This window comes from Corvus hawaiiensis, chromosome 6 (assembly GCF_020740725.1).
Source record: "Corvus hawaiiensis isolate bCorHaw1 chromosome 6, bCorHaw1.pri.cur, whole genome shotgun sequence".
Lineage (NCBI taxonomy): Eukaryota > Metazoa > Chordata > Aves > Passeriformes > Corvidae > Corvus > Corvus hawaiiensis.
The window spans coordinates 42,343,837-42,357,023 of NC_063218.1; the positions used below are offsets into that span (position 1 = coordinate 42,343,837).

Genomic DNA, 13,187 nt, shown 5'->3' on the forward strand with positions numbered 1-13,187 from the left:
CTAAGAGTTTTCTCACTATAATTACCACACCCAAAATGTAGCCCTTTTGTCAACCCTGAAAAAATTGAAACTATTTTGTGAATAAAGCAAATGGGATGTAACTTAGTGCAGTGGTATCAATTCACAGACAAACCTGAACATATTCCACATTTTCAAAAATGTCTCCACGGTGATAACGAACAGGCTGATCCCACTGACAGTGCAAGCTATGCTGCTGGTTGCCCAGTCTGCAAATCTGATGGTTCCCTGCAAAGCACAAAGTATTTTTTTATACTAGAGAAGTGTAGTTTCTGAGGAGACAAAGACAGCACAGAGTCAACCTTCTCCGCCCCCAATTTGGTCAACCCTTTTTATTTACTTCATCAGCCCAGAGGAAACTGCAAAAGACTCAAAAAAAATTCCCTGTTCAAGAACATATTGCAACCTCTTGTTTTAGTAAGCAAAACACAAGAGCCACTCAGGGCCATCTTAATATATGAAGAAGTTATACGCTGACACTTATCTAAATACGTGCAATATTTCATTGCTTTAATGAGCATGAACACTAAAAAGCTGTACCTAATTGAGCTTCTTTTGCCATCTGTGTCTCGTGAATGATATTCCTCAAGATTTGTTCCTCCTGGATGAGCTTGTACTTGTCTAAAACATCTTGTTGCCTAAGGTAATGGTCATGCTGCTTCTGATATTCCTTTAATTCATTTAATGTTCGCTGAAGTGATCTTAAAAATTAAACAGAAAATACTTACTTTGAATGCTTTCTAGAATATCACCTTTTCCTACACTGTTGCACATTTTCAAATGTTTCTTGGAGTATTCTTATGCTAATTCTATTGCATAATCAGAGAAATACAGAGATTTAAAACCAATTCTTGAAATATAAAAAATTGCTGAAACAGAACTACAGAAATTCGATTGTATGCATTGCCACTGGGATACTTTAGTTACCTATGCTGGGCTTCCAACTTTTGCTCAAGTTTTTGCTGACATAGGACAGCATGTTTCCTTTTTACAGCTTGCTCAAACCCTGGTTTGGCCTGTAGAGCGTGATCATAGCACAGGACTGAGTGGTTGTACTCTCCAAGCATCTGAAGAATGACCAAGAGAGAGAATTAGCCATTGTGCAGTAATATTTATTAAAAAATACTCTGTTTTTAAAGAAATCATTACCCTAAATTTTAACTTATGGTAACAAGCAGCCTGCCATTTCTGACACTCAGGCCACTACATCTATTAAAGAAAGGCTGCAGAAGAATTTTTCTGGAATTTATTTTAGTTTCCTTTGCTAAAAGACAGACTTTTCAATAAAAGTATCTTGACAGAATCTTAAGCATTACACGTGAGACACACGTGGAGCACAAGACACACTGTAAGAGTAAAGCATTACAAACCAACCCAAAAAGATTAAGTAATATTTAATTTTCTTCAAGTCTTGGAAAATAAAGATTGTATTTACTGCGTATATATTTCCTAAAGTGTAATAGCTGGTAAAGAAGTCACTGTAATCCAGAGCTGCATGAACCACAATAGCTGCATCTGCAGAGAAGTGAGCCCGGTGCAAAATATTTGCCAAATTTACCAGTGCAATGTCTTTATTTTGCCTAAAAGAATAAAAGAAAATAAAATGGAAAAAAATTAAAAACTAGCATTAAAGGAAGGTCAGATTGTGTAAGAATCATGCACAAGGATACATTAATTTGTCAGCAGATAAAATATATCACTTGCTAGAAAAATGTCTCAACTATTTATACACCTAGCATAGCACATAGAGACCAAGAACAAGTAACATGGATTATTCCTTAGGATACCATCTTAGAAACCAAAACCTGTTTACTAATTAGGATGACTAGAAAAGCAATCTGAGAAGAAATCCTTCTTAGCAATTCTTACCTTGAAGAAAAATGAAGGGCACGCATAGCACATTCTACTACTTGGTATGGCTCATTCTTTATTCGCCAGTAAAAAGAAGCCATGTTATAGAGTACCCAGGAAGAAGAGTTCTGCAGTAAAGAGAAACACATGAACTGTACTAACTACTAACACATGAACTAAAAGGTTAATCAGGGCTTTAATTACTATAGGATGAAAGACTGAGCACCAAAGTTGGTACTCAGCTGCGCTAAGCCATCCTCTTCTACCAGAAAGCTGTCATTTGGCAACAGTTGTCAATGGTTAGGAACACTGAACTAGCATACTAATGTACTAAAGAAACAGAATTTCTGCATTTCAGGCAGGTAAAAATACAAAATGGGATGAAATAGAGGTAACAATAGTTTAAGCATCAGCAGCTTAGCTGGAGTCCAGTGAGGGTTCCCAGATTTTGCAGGAAGACATTCAACAAAAACATACACTCTTCAGTACTGTTGTTTCTTCTCTGCTCTTAAAGTACCTGTATTTTTTGTTTAAAATCTCTTATTACCTTGACAAAGCAATGAATGTGGCTTACCAGACAATGTAACTATGTAAGTCCTTAAAGATGAAAACAAGTATCTATTTACTGGCTTTGCTGATGCCTTCTCCTACCTCTACTTGCCTCGCAGAAAATGGTCTTAGTTTGCCTTTTGAAACTCAATTGTAAACCAAAAATACACGTGCAAAACTGCATCTGATTGCTTGTACGAGGTGTATCTAATCTTGTGAGACCTTTCCAGCACTCTTTTTTGTGCATCCAGCAAGATTACAGTTTCATACCTTCATGAGCCCATCATAAATACGGTGACCTATTTCCTCTATACTTCTTCCCAGCCTCCGTGATAAGTATGTGAAGATTGGATCTTCTTTAGGTAACAGGGGTGCAGAAAGATTAACCCTTTCTTGGACACCCTAAAAAAAAAATTGAATACAGGTTATTTGCTAGCACTTAAAAGTAGAGAAATATAAACAAAAGCATGACTCCCAGGAAAATGTATGGCTTGGCTATTTTACAATCTCATCTTCCTTTCAAGATCTCTGGGAATTTATAGAACAATTTCACCTCTGACAGATAATAATATATATTATTACACAGAGGAAAACATCAGGAGCAGCCAAAAGCAGCCTCTCCTTGGGAGTTCTATAGGGGAAATATTCACTTTGGTAGCACTGTGTATCTGGCGGCTACTTGATTTCATGAATGACCATGGAAGCACTTAAGTTGTGGTTGTCAGGTTACATGCACACAATGGAAGCATCCCAACACCTCTTCTCTTTCTTCCTTCCCCAAGCACAAACATATTTCTTTCAAAGATACATCGAGACCCAGGAACTGAGCTAAAAAAACTTCACTTAGTGTTTAACTGTAAGAAAATCCTTATTTGTTGATGAAAAGACTTGCAATAAAATAAATATCAAGATGTAAGCACTTAAGCTGCATCTACATTAGAATATTTGCTCATATAATGCTGTTGACAAAACCAATTTTCCTACCACTCTTCCACTGTAACTTTTCTAAAGCAGCTGAACTTTGTACTAGTAGGGAACAATTACCTCCTCCTCTGGGTTAGGGCCTGGCATTCAGATACCAAACAGACAGTCAGGTATGTTAGGAGCTACCAACAAACCTGCAAACGATTTTCTGATCTTGAATCTTCATGCATTTTAACAACCCTGTTCAGCACTCTCCAAATTTCAACTGAGACAATTCACAAGCTAGTAGTAGTTCCAATGAAAGCTACCAATTTGCTAATGAAACGTGTTATGAAAACAAAAGACTCTATTTTTCTAAAAATGCCCTCTAAAATAAGGCAAAAACACAACAAAAGAGCAACTGTACACCTGATAGAAAAGGTATACGCATGTAATTTAATCAGGGCCCAACTGTAGTTTTAAAATAGTATGAAACATTCTTGAAAGATTACAGTACCTTTCAACCTTGAGTGAGAATTGCCAGTAGGAGTTTTCTATTCCTCTTCCTATTATGGAAAAAGACTTACTTGCATTTGCTCACTTACCCGTAAGTGCTGAAAAGCATGAATACTGTATGGAAGATCTAGAACTTTCGTACAGTCTGGCTGCTGCAGGTCTGGAGGCACTGGGGACTTTGTGTCGATATAGTCTTCAGGGCTGAGGACATAATAACATAACATAGTAGACTGTTGGAGTGAAAGCTCCTCTGGACCCAGGCCCAGAGGGAAGCCAAAGAACAGGGGTTGAATTAAAACCTTTGGATAAGCTGAGATACATGAAGTCACACCAAACTGAAATAAAAATATAGATTTTTAACTTTTAGTGAAATATATACTAAGTGCTTTAAACGTTGAAAAGCTGCAGCAAAAAAATCTTAAACACAGTTCTTACTGCAGCAGTGTTACCTTTTCACAGAATTTCTTTACTTCAGACAAAACATAGATGGAACTATACTGTTCACATTTTTTTAGATAGTATTCACATAAACAATAAGAGCTGCTAGAAACTATATACAAATCTATGTAATACCTATGTAACACTTGTGTAAGGCTTATGACTGTTAGAATTAGACCAGGACAGGTTAAGAAAAGAAAAACTAGAATCGTGTGTTAATTTCCTTGGTCAATTAACAAATATAATCCACACTTCTGTAAGTTTAGAGAAGAAGCAGCTGTTTACTACTTGCTGTTTGCCTGCTGCTGCTGCTTTTACTGCCTTGGCCTTATCATGTAACCCCTTCGAACTCTGCCTTCAGAAAGCTAAGAGACCATGAAATAAAGAACTTAGCAGGACAGCAGCCTCCTCTGCTCTTTCACCCTCGTCCGAAAAGGAAGGGCACCCCGTCAAAAACTCAACAGTAGACTACAGATTTAAATACTGCTGAAGTTCGTAAGAGACAGTGTGGTAGCTGATAGAAAGAGTACTCTGATTTAATCATTACAGAAATCCTCTGTTTGGGCACATTAGACCATTTCTGCTGTCTTCCCAGATTTGAGTTGTATCAGGATGTCATGACTATACGACAAAGTAAATAAATTTGTCTGCTTTAGCATTTGGATAGCTTCCAAAATGTATCAGTGTCAACCTAGTGTATCACTACTATGATTAATGGTCTATCTGCCAGGCAAATGGCAATGCATGCAGACTCTTCAACTGAAACAAACAAACCAATCCCAAATATGGGTGATGAGAAGTCCAAATGAAGGTATATGAGGATAAAATTGATCTTTTCCCACTTCAAGCACTCATGTGATTATGATAAAAAAATAAAATTGCTAAAACGAAACAGTCATTCCTGAAGATGAATTACCAATGAAGCTGAATGTCAAGTACACTGTCTGCTCATCCTTCACTTTCTAAACACAGGGGACAAAATATGACCAGAAAGTTCAACAGATTGGTCATCAATGGAATTTCGTTCAAATTTAAGTCGAGACAGTTTCAACTAAAATAAATATCTAGCTCAAAACACTGAAAGCACACTCAAGCAAATTCAACCCCTTCTACGTGATATATTTCACTTTAATTCACATATCTGGTCATATCAGTACAGAGTAACAGTGACAGAACTGGGAACAGAAAGGAAGTTTCAGGTCAGGGCTAGCATAGACAGTTCAGAGGAAACAGCATGTGTGTTGTACCCATTCACAACTAGTGACAGATGTTGTTTCAATTTAATTCCACAGTAACACAAAATAAAACAACTGTCATCTAAAAAAAGTCAGTGCTAGCAATCTTTTACTTGTATTTAGAGGTACTGTTCATTTTTTTAAATTCAGTAAAAACCTTAGAATATAAAGCATCTGTTTACCGGATATCTTTGCTCTCTAAGGTGATGTATGTGCCATCATACAGATCTAGGTCCCCCAGGGGCACCTTTGCTTTAATGCAGTCTGGATCTTCTTTATTATGCCTTTGTTCCAGCCCTGTGTCTCTGTCCTCATTTTCCTCTATATGAATCTTTTGAGCAACTAACTGTTTCTGTAGGAAAACAAAGGAAACAGAAGCATATATACCAATGAAAGCAAACTCTCTAGTTGCTAGGATTCAACAGTCCAACTTTTTCCTTAAAACAAAGTTCATTTGAAAACAATCTAAAAAATTCTCATAAAATTTTGCGGATATTTTCCTATATTTTGTAACATCTGTAAGACATTTTTGGATTTGGATGGCATATAAAATTTCATTAGAGATAATACAACTCAAATGAGCCCTTATTTCTACTGTTGTGCCTAAGAAGTGGGCTAGTAACATTCCAGATCCATGGTAGGCCATTTACGAAAAGAAGAAATGGTTGCTAAAAGTACATCATATTTTTCACATTTGGCCCCTTGTTTTTCCACTGTAAGACCTTGTGGAAATAATAAGAGACATTGCAAATGAATCATCATCATCTTAACCACTCAGTGTGCTAAGTACAACTGAACTTTAGTACATGTGAAAAGTACATGAGTACATGTGAAATAAGAAAACCTGCATTTTTAATTAAAGCCATACACATTTGATTACATGCTACTATGAAACAATACAGATATATCCACTAGTAGCAACTTGTGCAAGAACTTACAATAGCTAACTTCTGCTGAAAGTAATTTCTATACCACAAGTTGGACATTAGTAACTTCCACACCCACAACCCATGCCCCAAAAAGCTTGCAAGTACTATTCAATCCACAGCTAAAATGTCCATTGCCACAAAAAAGAGTGTACCCTTCTGAGAAAGACTGGCTGAATATAGTCACACAAGGGGCAGTACAGCTTATTTTCCTTTCTCCCATTCACCTAAAGCTATCTCTGGTGCTCATCTGGCTTTCCACTTTCTTAGTTATCCTAATCGGATAAAACCAAAGCTGGCACTAGAAAGGAGTGCATGGCCAGAAGGGCTGTGAGCTGTTTGCTTACCTAACCCCTATTATATTTAAACTTCAGTTTATCAGTTCAAAGTTCATTGAAGCCCTTTTCAAAAGGTCTCAGACCCCCTCTCAATAATAAATGGGCTTGAAGAAAAACAGAGGTGACATCTCCCGTGTTCTTCTGAAACACAGTACAACAGAATCCAGTGACTTTAGGTAAAAATGTTAGTATTTATGACTAATAACAGGGAATGATACAACTGGAGACCAGTTAGGCAGACTTGAGGCAAAAAGTTCTTGAGATCTATAAAATTTTTCATCCCTTCATTGAAGGGGAACTTTAGCAATAATAAGTTATTTTCCCCACCTAAAACTAACAGTATAAGGTCTATGGAAAAAAATCTGTATTTTCAGAAATTAGTTAGAACTTAAATGTTATGCTTTACCTCCAGTTCTTTGAGGTAGTTAACTGTTGTTTCTTGTCTCATTAGTATTACCAAATCATGTGGGTTTCTCAAGTTCATTGGTGAATCCACCTGCAAGACATTTTAACAGTCCATCATGTAAGACATTCTCTAATTACAGTGATCTTAAAAGGAAGGCAGTTATGTTCATTCAATTACAGTTTGTCTGTTCAGAGGTTTTCTCTCCAGTCCACATTCATAGTACCTCCATTATGAAAATCCATACTTCAAACAACATTGTCATTTGGGAATCCAATTCAAACCATGCTTTAATTTTAAACCTATTTTAATTTAATTAGGCACACAAGTTCTAAGCATAAGAGGCAAGTAAATTTCCACAACAAATATTACTAAGAGTACCTACTGCTGAAATATTAGATACCTTACAGTGCAGTCACAAAAACTTATTTTGTTTTATAACTTTAAAATTCGTCCACCACGTCCCTCAAAAGGCATAAAGTAGTTCAGCTCCAACTCCTCTCTGCAACTAATTTAACACACTGGCCTACCATTAACATCTACTGCCTTCAGGATTAATAAGTAAAGGAACAAAATCAAGAGGGAAGCAGGTGGAGACTGAAAACCGTTACAGAAGCCCATGCTACAGCTTCCATAGCTATGCACAGGAGTTCACAGCTCCATGAAGAAGGACATTAGAGGCAAGTCACAGAGCACTTACATAGCAGCCCCTAGCTGGGCTCAGTAAACCATGGCACTTCACCCCATGGCTGAAACCCCAGCCCTGTTCTCATGCCAAATTCTGCTATCTCACTGGGCGGGGGAAAGTCCCTACAGTTGAGGTGGTGGCGTAGCAGCAGCTGAGCTGATGCAAAGGCTCACTTGGAGGCTTGCAGCCCTGTTTCCTCCCACATCAGTGTGGTAGCAGTACACTGGCTGCACACCAGCTGAGGTGACCACCAGGACCTCTTGGAAGCTAACCCAAACTTAGGAGCTGAACAGAACATAATTCCCACTAGTAAACTAAATTAGTTAATAAAGGATTCCATGACCATGAGAACAGAAACAAAGAAACAGTTATGTGATGACAGGATGAAAAGACAAGGTGACAAGGACAGCAAGATCTCACATTTTTAACATGACTGTTGGACGGTCTACATCAAGGTGTTTTTCCTGGCTCTGCTCAGCTTCCATTCAAGCTTTCAGGATACAGAACTAGCTGCTGCATGCAGATGTGAGCACTTACCTGTAGGTTAGCACTGATACCTCTAAATGGGCTGTCCACCCCCATGACATCTGTGCAAACTTGGTGATAGTACAATTTCACGGAAAAGTCTGCCATATATACACGTGCAGGGGAATCTCCTGAGCTCCAGCTCTTCCTTTTTTGTCACCTTTCCAGACAGCTTGGACACATTTCTGTGACATTGTCTCACTGCAGAGAAATGCATCTCCAGTGTATTTTCTGGTCATCCCTGATGTGTCCTGTCAACAGATTAAGCCTTGGGCCATATTCTCTTGGCTGTGAGTCAGATAACAAGCTCAAATCTACCTTCTTTGGACTACTGACTGTTAAGTCTACATTTGTTGTAAGATTCTTGACTGAGTAAGGACCTTGTCCTCTGAGATATAAACACTTGTTCCTTTTGCTAAACCCTAAGCATGGTTTTGGCTAAATTTGGCTAAGTATTCCTTTCCAAAACAAAAGCAGCAGTGCTTCTTTTAGTGTGGAGACATTTTGATGGGTGGCTACCTGTACAGTCCAAACAGTTTCTCCCTTAGCAAATTAATTCTCTTTTATTGGCAGATGAATAGAAAATAATGGGTGCTACTGACATTAGTCCATTTTTACACTGTAAATTGGGAGCTTATGGATTCAACTGTTGCAAATAAAGAATGAACAAGTATCCACCACAATGCAGACAAGCACAAAAAAATACCACTTAAAAAAAATCTAATGATTTTGTTAGTTGTAGCATTAAAGTGCACAGCATTTTATTTATAGTCATATTTCCTATTTCTTCCTATGGGCCCCTCACTTTGAATTGGTTGGACACAAAGCCAGAGATATGCACAGAATGTAGCAGTTGTTTATGGCTCATTTGCTAGAGAAACTACCGTGGTATGTGCAAATGAATGAGAGATGAATTTGCAAAGTAAATAAGAGAAAGTTTCACTGTGGTTAAGCACTTCATCACCCCTTCCAAAATAGCACTGTTGATCTGACATCTAAAGGCTGCTTGCATGATACTACACAGTCACTGAGGGCAAAGTTAACCATCAGCTCCACTTTCAGTGGCAAACAGCATCTGGGCAGCGATTTTTTGCAGTAAATTTTGCAGGCATCACCAATTAGAAAACCTTATTCTGAAAGATGAAAGATCTTGGCTTATCATTCATTCAGTAACAGAATGATATTCAGGGTTGGCTTCTGTTTTTAACTTTTGGTAAGACAGTCACATGAGAGTTAGGTCTGAATTTAGTATTTGAGAATTTGGAGTGGTACGTTAACAAACCATTGTGCATGAGTTGACAGAAAGGCAACGCACTAAGTATGATGCAGTCCCATCAACTATTATCTGGCAGCAGAAATCAAAGTGGCAACAACAATCGAACAGCAGTATCACTGCATTAATTCACAGTTATGTTGATCCACCAGGAAATCATCCCAGCTAAGGATATTTTTCTTTAGTCTTCAGATTTTCACTTCCACATCTGCCTCACCTTGTCACAAACAAATAAGTACGTTTTAATAACAGCAGAATCCTTCAGCCTAGTGGAATGTTAACCTTACCAGTGTGTAAACACAAAGCTCCTTACACAGAACTTTAGTAGTTGTATTGGGTTTGCATGGCAAGGGGTGACTTCTGTGACAAGCTGCGAGAAGTTTCCCCTACGTCCAACAGAGGCGATTCCAGCCAGATCCAAGATGGACTCACTGCTGGTCAAGGCTGAGCTCATCAGTGACTGTGGTAGTGCTGCAGTAATAACACACTTAAGAAGGGAAAAGAAGTTATTGGAGCCAGAAAAGAGAGAAGTCAGAATATGCAAGAGAAACAGCTCTGTAGATACCAAGGTCAGTGGAGAAGGAGCTCCAGGTGTCAGAGCAGAGATGTCCCTGCAGCCTGCTGTGAATAGCACGATGAGGCAGGCTGTCCCCTGCAGCCCATCAGAGAGCAGAGATCCACATGCAGCCTAGGGAGGACCTCACTCACACCAGAGCAGGAGGATACCCAAAGGAGGTTGTGAACCTGCAAAAGCCCACACTGGAGCAGGATTTTTGCAGGACCTGTGGCTCTCCAGGTGACCCACACTGGAGCAGCCCATTCCTGAAGGATGGCATCTTGTGGGAGGGACTCCAAGCTGGAGCAGTTTGTAACAACCCATGGGAAGGAACCACACTAGAGAAGTTTTTGGAGGATTGTCTCCTGTAGAAGGGACATGACTCTGGAGCAAGGGAAGGAGTTCTTCCTTGGAGGAAGCTGTGGTAAAACCACTGTGTGATGAACTGACCACAGCCCCCATTCCCCATCCTCCTGTACCACCTGGGGGGGAGGTCGTAGGGAATCAGGAATAAAGTTAAGTCCAGGAAGAAAAGGATGGGTTGGGGGGAAGGTATTTTAAAGATTTGCTTGTATTTCTCACTACCCTACTCTGATTTAATTTGTAATAAATAAACTAATTTCCTCAAGTCAAGCCTGTTCTGCCTGTGGTGGTAACTGGTGAGTGATCTCTTCCTGTCCTTACCCAAACTCTTGAGCTTTCTCTTATATTTCTCTCCCCGTGTAGCTGAGGAGAGGAGTGATAAAGCAGCTTTGGTGGACACCTGGTAAGCTCTTCATTACTCCCTTTTCTGTAGTGACAGACAGATGGCTTTCGAACTGAAACGTATTCATCTCAGATCCAGTCAGCAATACTGTCAAGACTTACAGTTCATTATCCAGCTTTTTAAAACATCCCTCCCTAGATCAAACACATTTTCTTCACAGTGCCAGCCATTTCTACAGCTGGAAAAAGACAAGGCTGATGTACCCAGTTGTGAAGAGCACCAGTACTGTGTTTGCCATTGAGGGCAGTAATGACACCTCATGAAGAATACAGTGACTCAGCTGCAAACAAAAGTTTGCATCTGCATAACCCGCACTGCACAGATATGAGCAGCAGCAGTGGTAAAGATAAGTGGGAAGCAGGATGTGCTGAAATCAGGAAGACACACTTGAAGCCCTGCAGGGCTTGCCACATGGATGCTCACACTTCCCTCGTGCTGCTCGTGTTCAAGCTCCACCTAGCATCTTCCTGCTTTCCTGTGCAGCCACATCCCCAAATGAGGAAAATTATGCCCTGAATAAAAACCTAAAATATACCAGAACTTTCTTGTGAGCTGCTCCTTATTAAAATTCAAAGAGATGGCAACATACCCCAAAGATTTGGAAAAGCCCTCAGAGCTTCACTCCCCTGTCAAATAATTCTTTAGTCAGAAATACAGTCCAAATATAAGATATATGACGGAAACCCAGAGACTGTTCTGGATTATGCCCCTTCCTTCCCACAACAAGACTCTAGGCAGATTTCAGAGGATGCTGGTTTCACTCAGTCTCATGTTATGCTTGTGGTCTTACAAACACTTGCTGCCTTCACCCCTTCACTCAAAAGTCTGTTGTGCCTCATCACCTGATTTGGGAGTCAGATGAGTGAAATATACACAGATATTTTGACTTAGATAACCTTTTTCAAAATGTAAGCAACTTTCCACAAGGCTCCTCTGGGATGAAACAGAACAGAGGTCAACCTACAGAGTAAACACAGCCTCATGGTGCGGAAAGTAGAGACTCCTGCACCAGAACAGATGCTTTGTCCAACTTACTCATTTTTACACTCAAAGTGTTTGGCTGATGGCAAAGCACCACATTCATTTACTCTTCCTCCAAAGTGCTGAAACTGGGACATTCAAGATGAAGCGCTTGAAATGCAAGAATTTGACTTCAATTCCAACACAGTAAACAGGGAAAAAAGAGTAGTGCTGAAAAGCTTTCTTTGAACATTTGACAGCTACTGTAGTTACACTGCAGAAAGCCTGCCAGTAAAACACTTTTAAAATAAGTGTTCTCTGTTCAACTTTGCCCAAAGGTGAAAGTTTCTTTATAAAGCACAGTTCAAATTTATTCACTGTCACAAAGTACATCAAGAACCTGATTCAGCAAGAAACACAGAGAATTTGTGTAACTAAAAAAGACATTGAGTTGAATCAAACCCTGAAGTTTGAGAGTCTCCTATGTTACCTGCATATATCAAAGTCTCTCAGCAATCAGACTTGGAAGTTTTGCCAAACCTTCCAGTGTATTTTTCCCAACAATCCAGTTACACTGCACCAGGAAGTAAATTTTTTAAATGAGGGTTGATGAATGCCTCAGTCAACTATTTTTGAATAAGGCTTTCTTTAAAGTACTGGGGACACCCCACTGTTAACTGAGGCACAGGCACATCAAAATCGGAGCAGCTGCTAGTGCCTCTGCACATCCTAGAAGCATTATACTACATGCAGAAGGCAGATTATTAGAGAAAGAAGCTGGAAAACATGCTGTCTCAAATGACAGCATACAGAAAAATGGGCTCTCCATATTTGTTTTATAGGCAGTGGATGTTTTGTCACTGTACAAAATAAAGGCAATTCCCCCTCCAACAGGCTGGAACCTCTTGCAGTCTTGAGGGGGAGCCAAGGATCTGAAAACTGGTGCTTGTCTTTTTGTATATTCTCGCTGTTTTGAGATACTTTACACTCCAACATGACACTACATGCCATTTCTGAGGAAGCTGCAAAAAAATCTGCACAGGTTTCAGTGCAAGACAAGCTACAAAACTGAAAAATAAATTCTTTGATTCATCCAAATGATGAGTAGGCAGCGTCAGAAGATACTTGTTTCAAGCGATGTCACTGAAAAATTCAGGCAGAAAAATGATGTTGAAATGAGGTTTTTTTAAGTATTGAGCCATTTAAAAGCTTACTGCTGCAGAACCTGCTGTTAGCAAACAG

At 39.2% G+C, this 13,187-nt stretch overlaps 1 protein-coding gene across 1 annotated transcript in view; it reads right to left on the reverse strand.

The window, feature by feature from the left end:
- Positions 1-13,187, reverse strand: part of TTC17 (tetratricopeptide repeat domain 17) — a 56,586-nt gene that overhangs the window by 36,087 nt on the left and 7,312 nt on the right. Inside the window, exons 2-10 of the mRNA XM_048307092.1 lie at positions 7,181-7,270; positions 5,693-5,862; positions 3,927-4,038; positions 2,689-2,820; positions 1,888-1,997; positions 1,454-1,598; positions 946-1,085; positions 559-719; positions 134-246 (exon numbers count right to left, since the gene is read on the reverse strand). Coding sequence (XP_048163049.1) covers positions 134-246; positions 559-719; positions 946-1,085; positions 1,454-1,598; positions 1,888-1,997; positions 2,689-2,820; positions 3,927-4,038; positions 5,693-5,862; positions 7,181-7,270 — 1,173 coding nt within the window. The remainder of the gene's footprint in view (positions 1-133; positions 247-558; positions 720-945; positions 1,086-1,453; positions 1,599-1,887; positions 1,998-2,688; positions 2,821-3,926; positions 4,039-5,692; positions 5,863-7,180; positions 7,271-13,187) is intronic.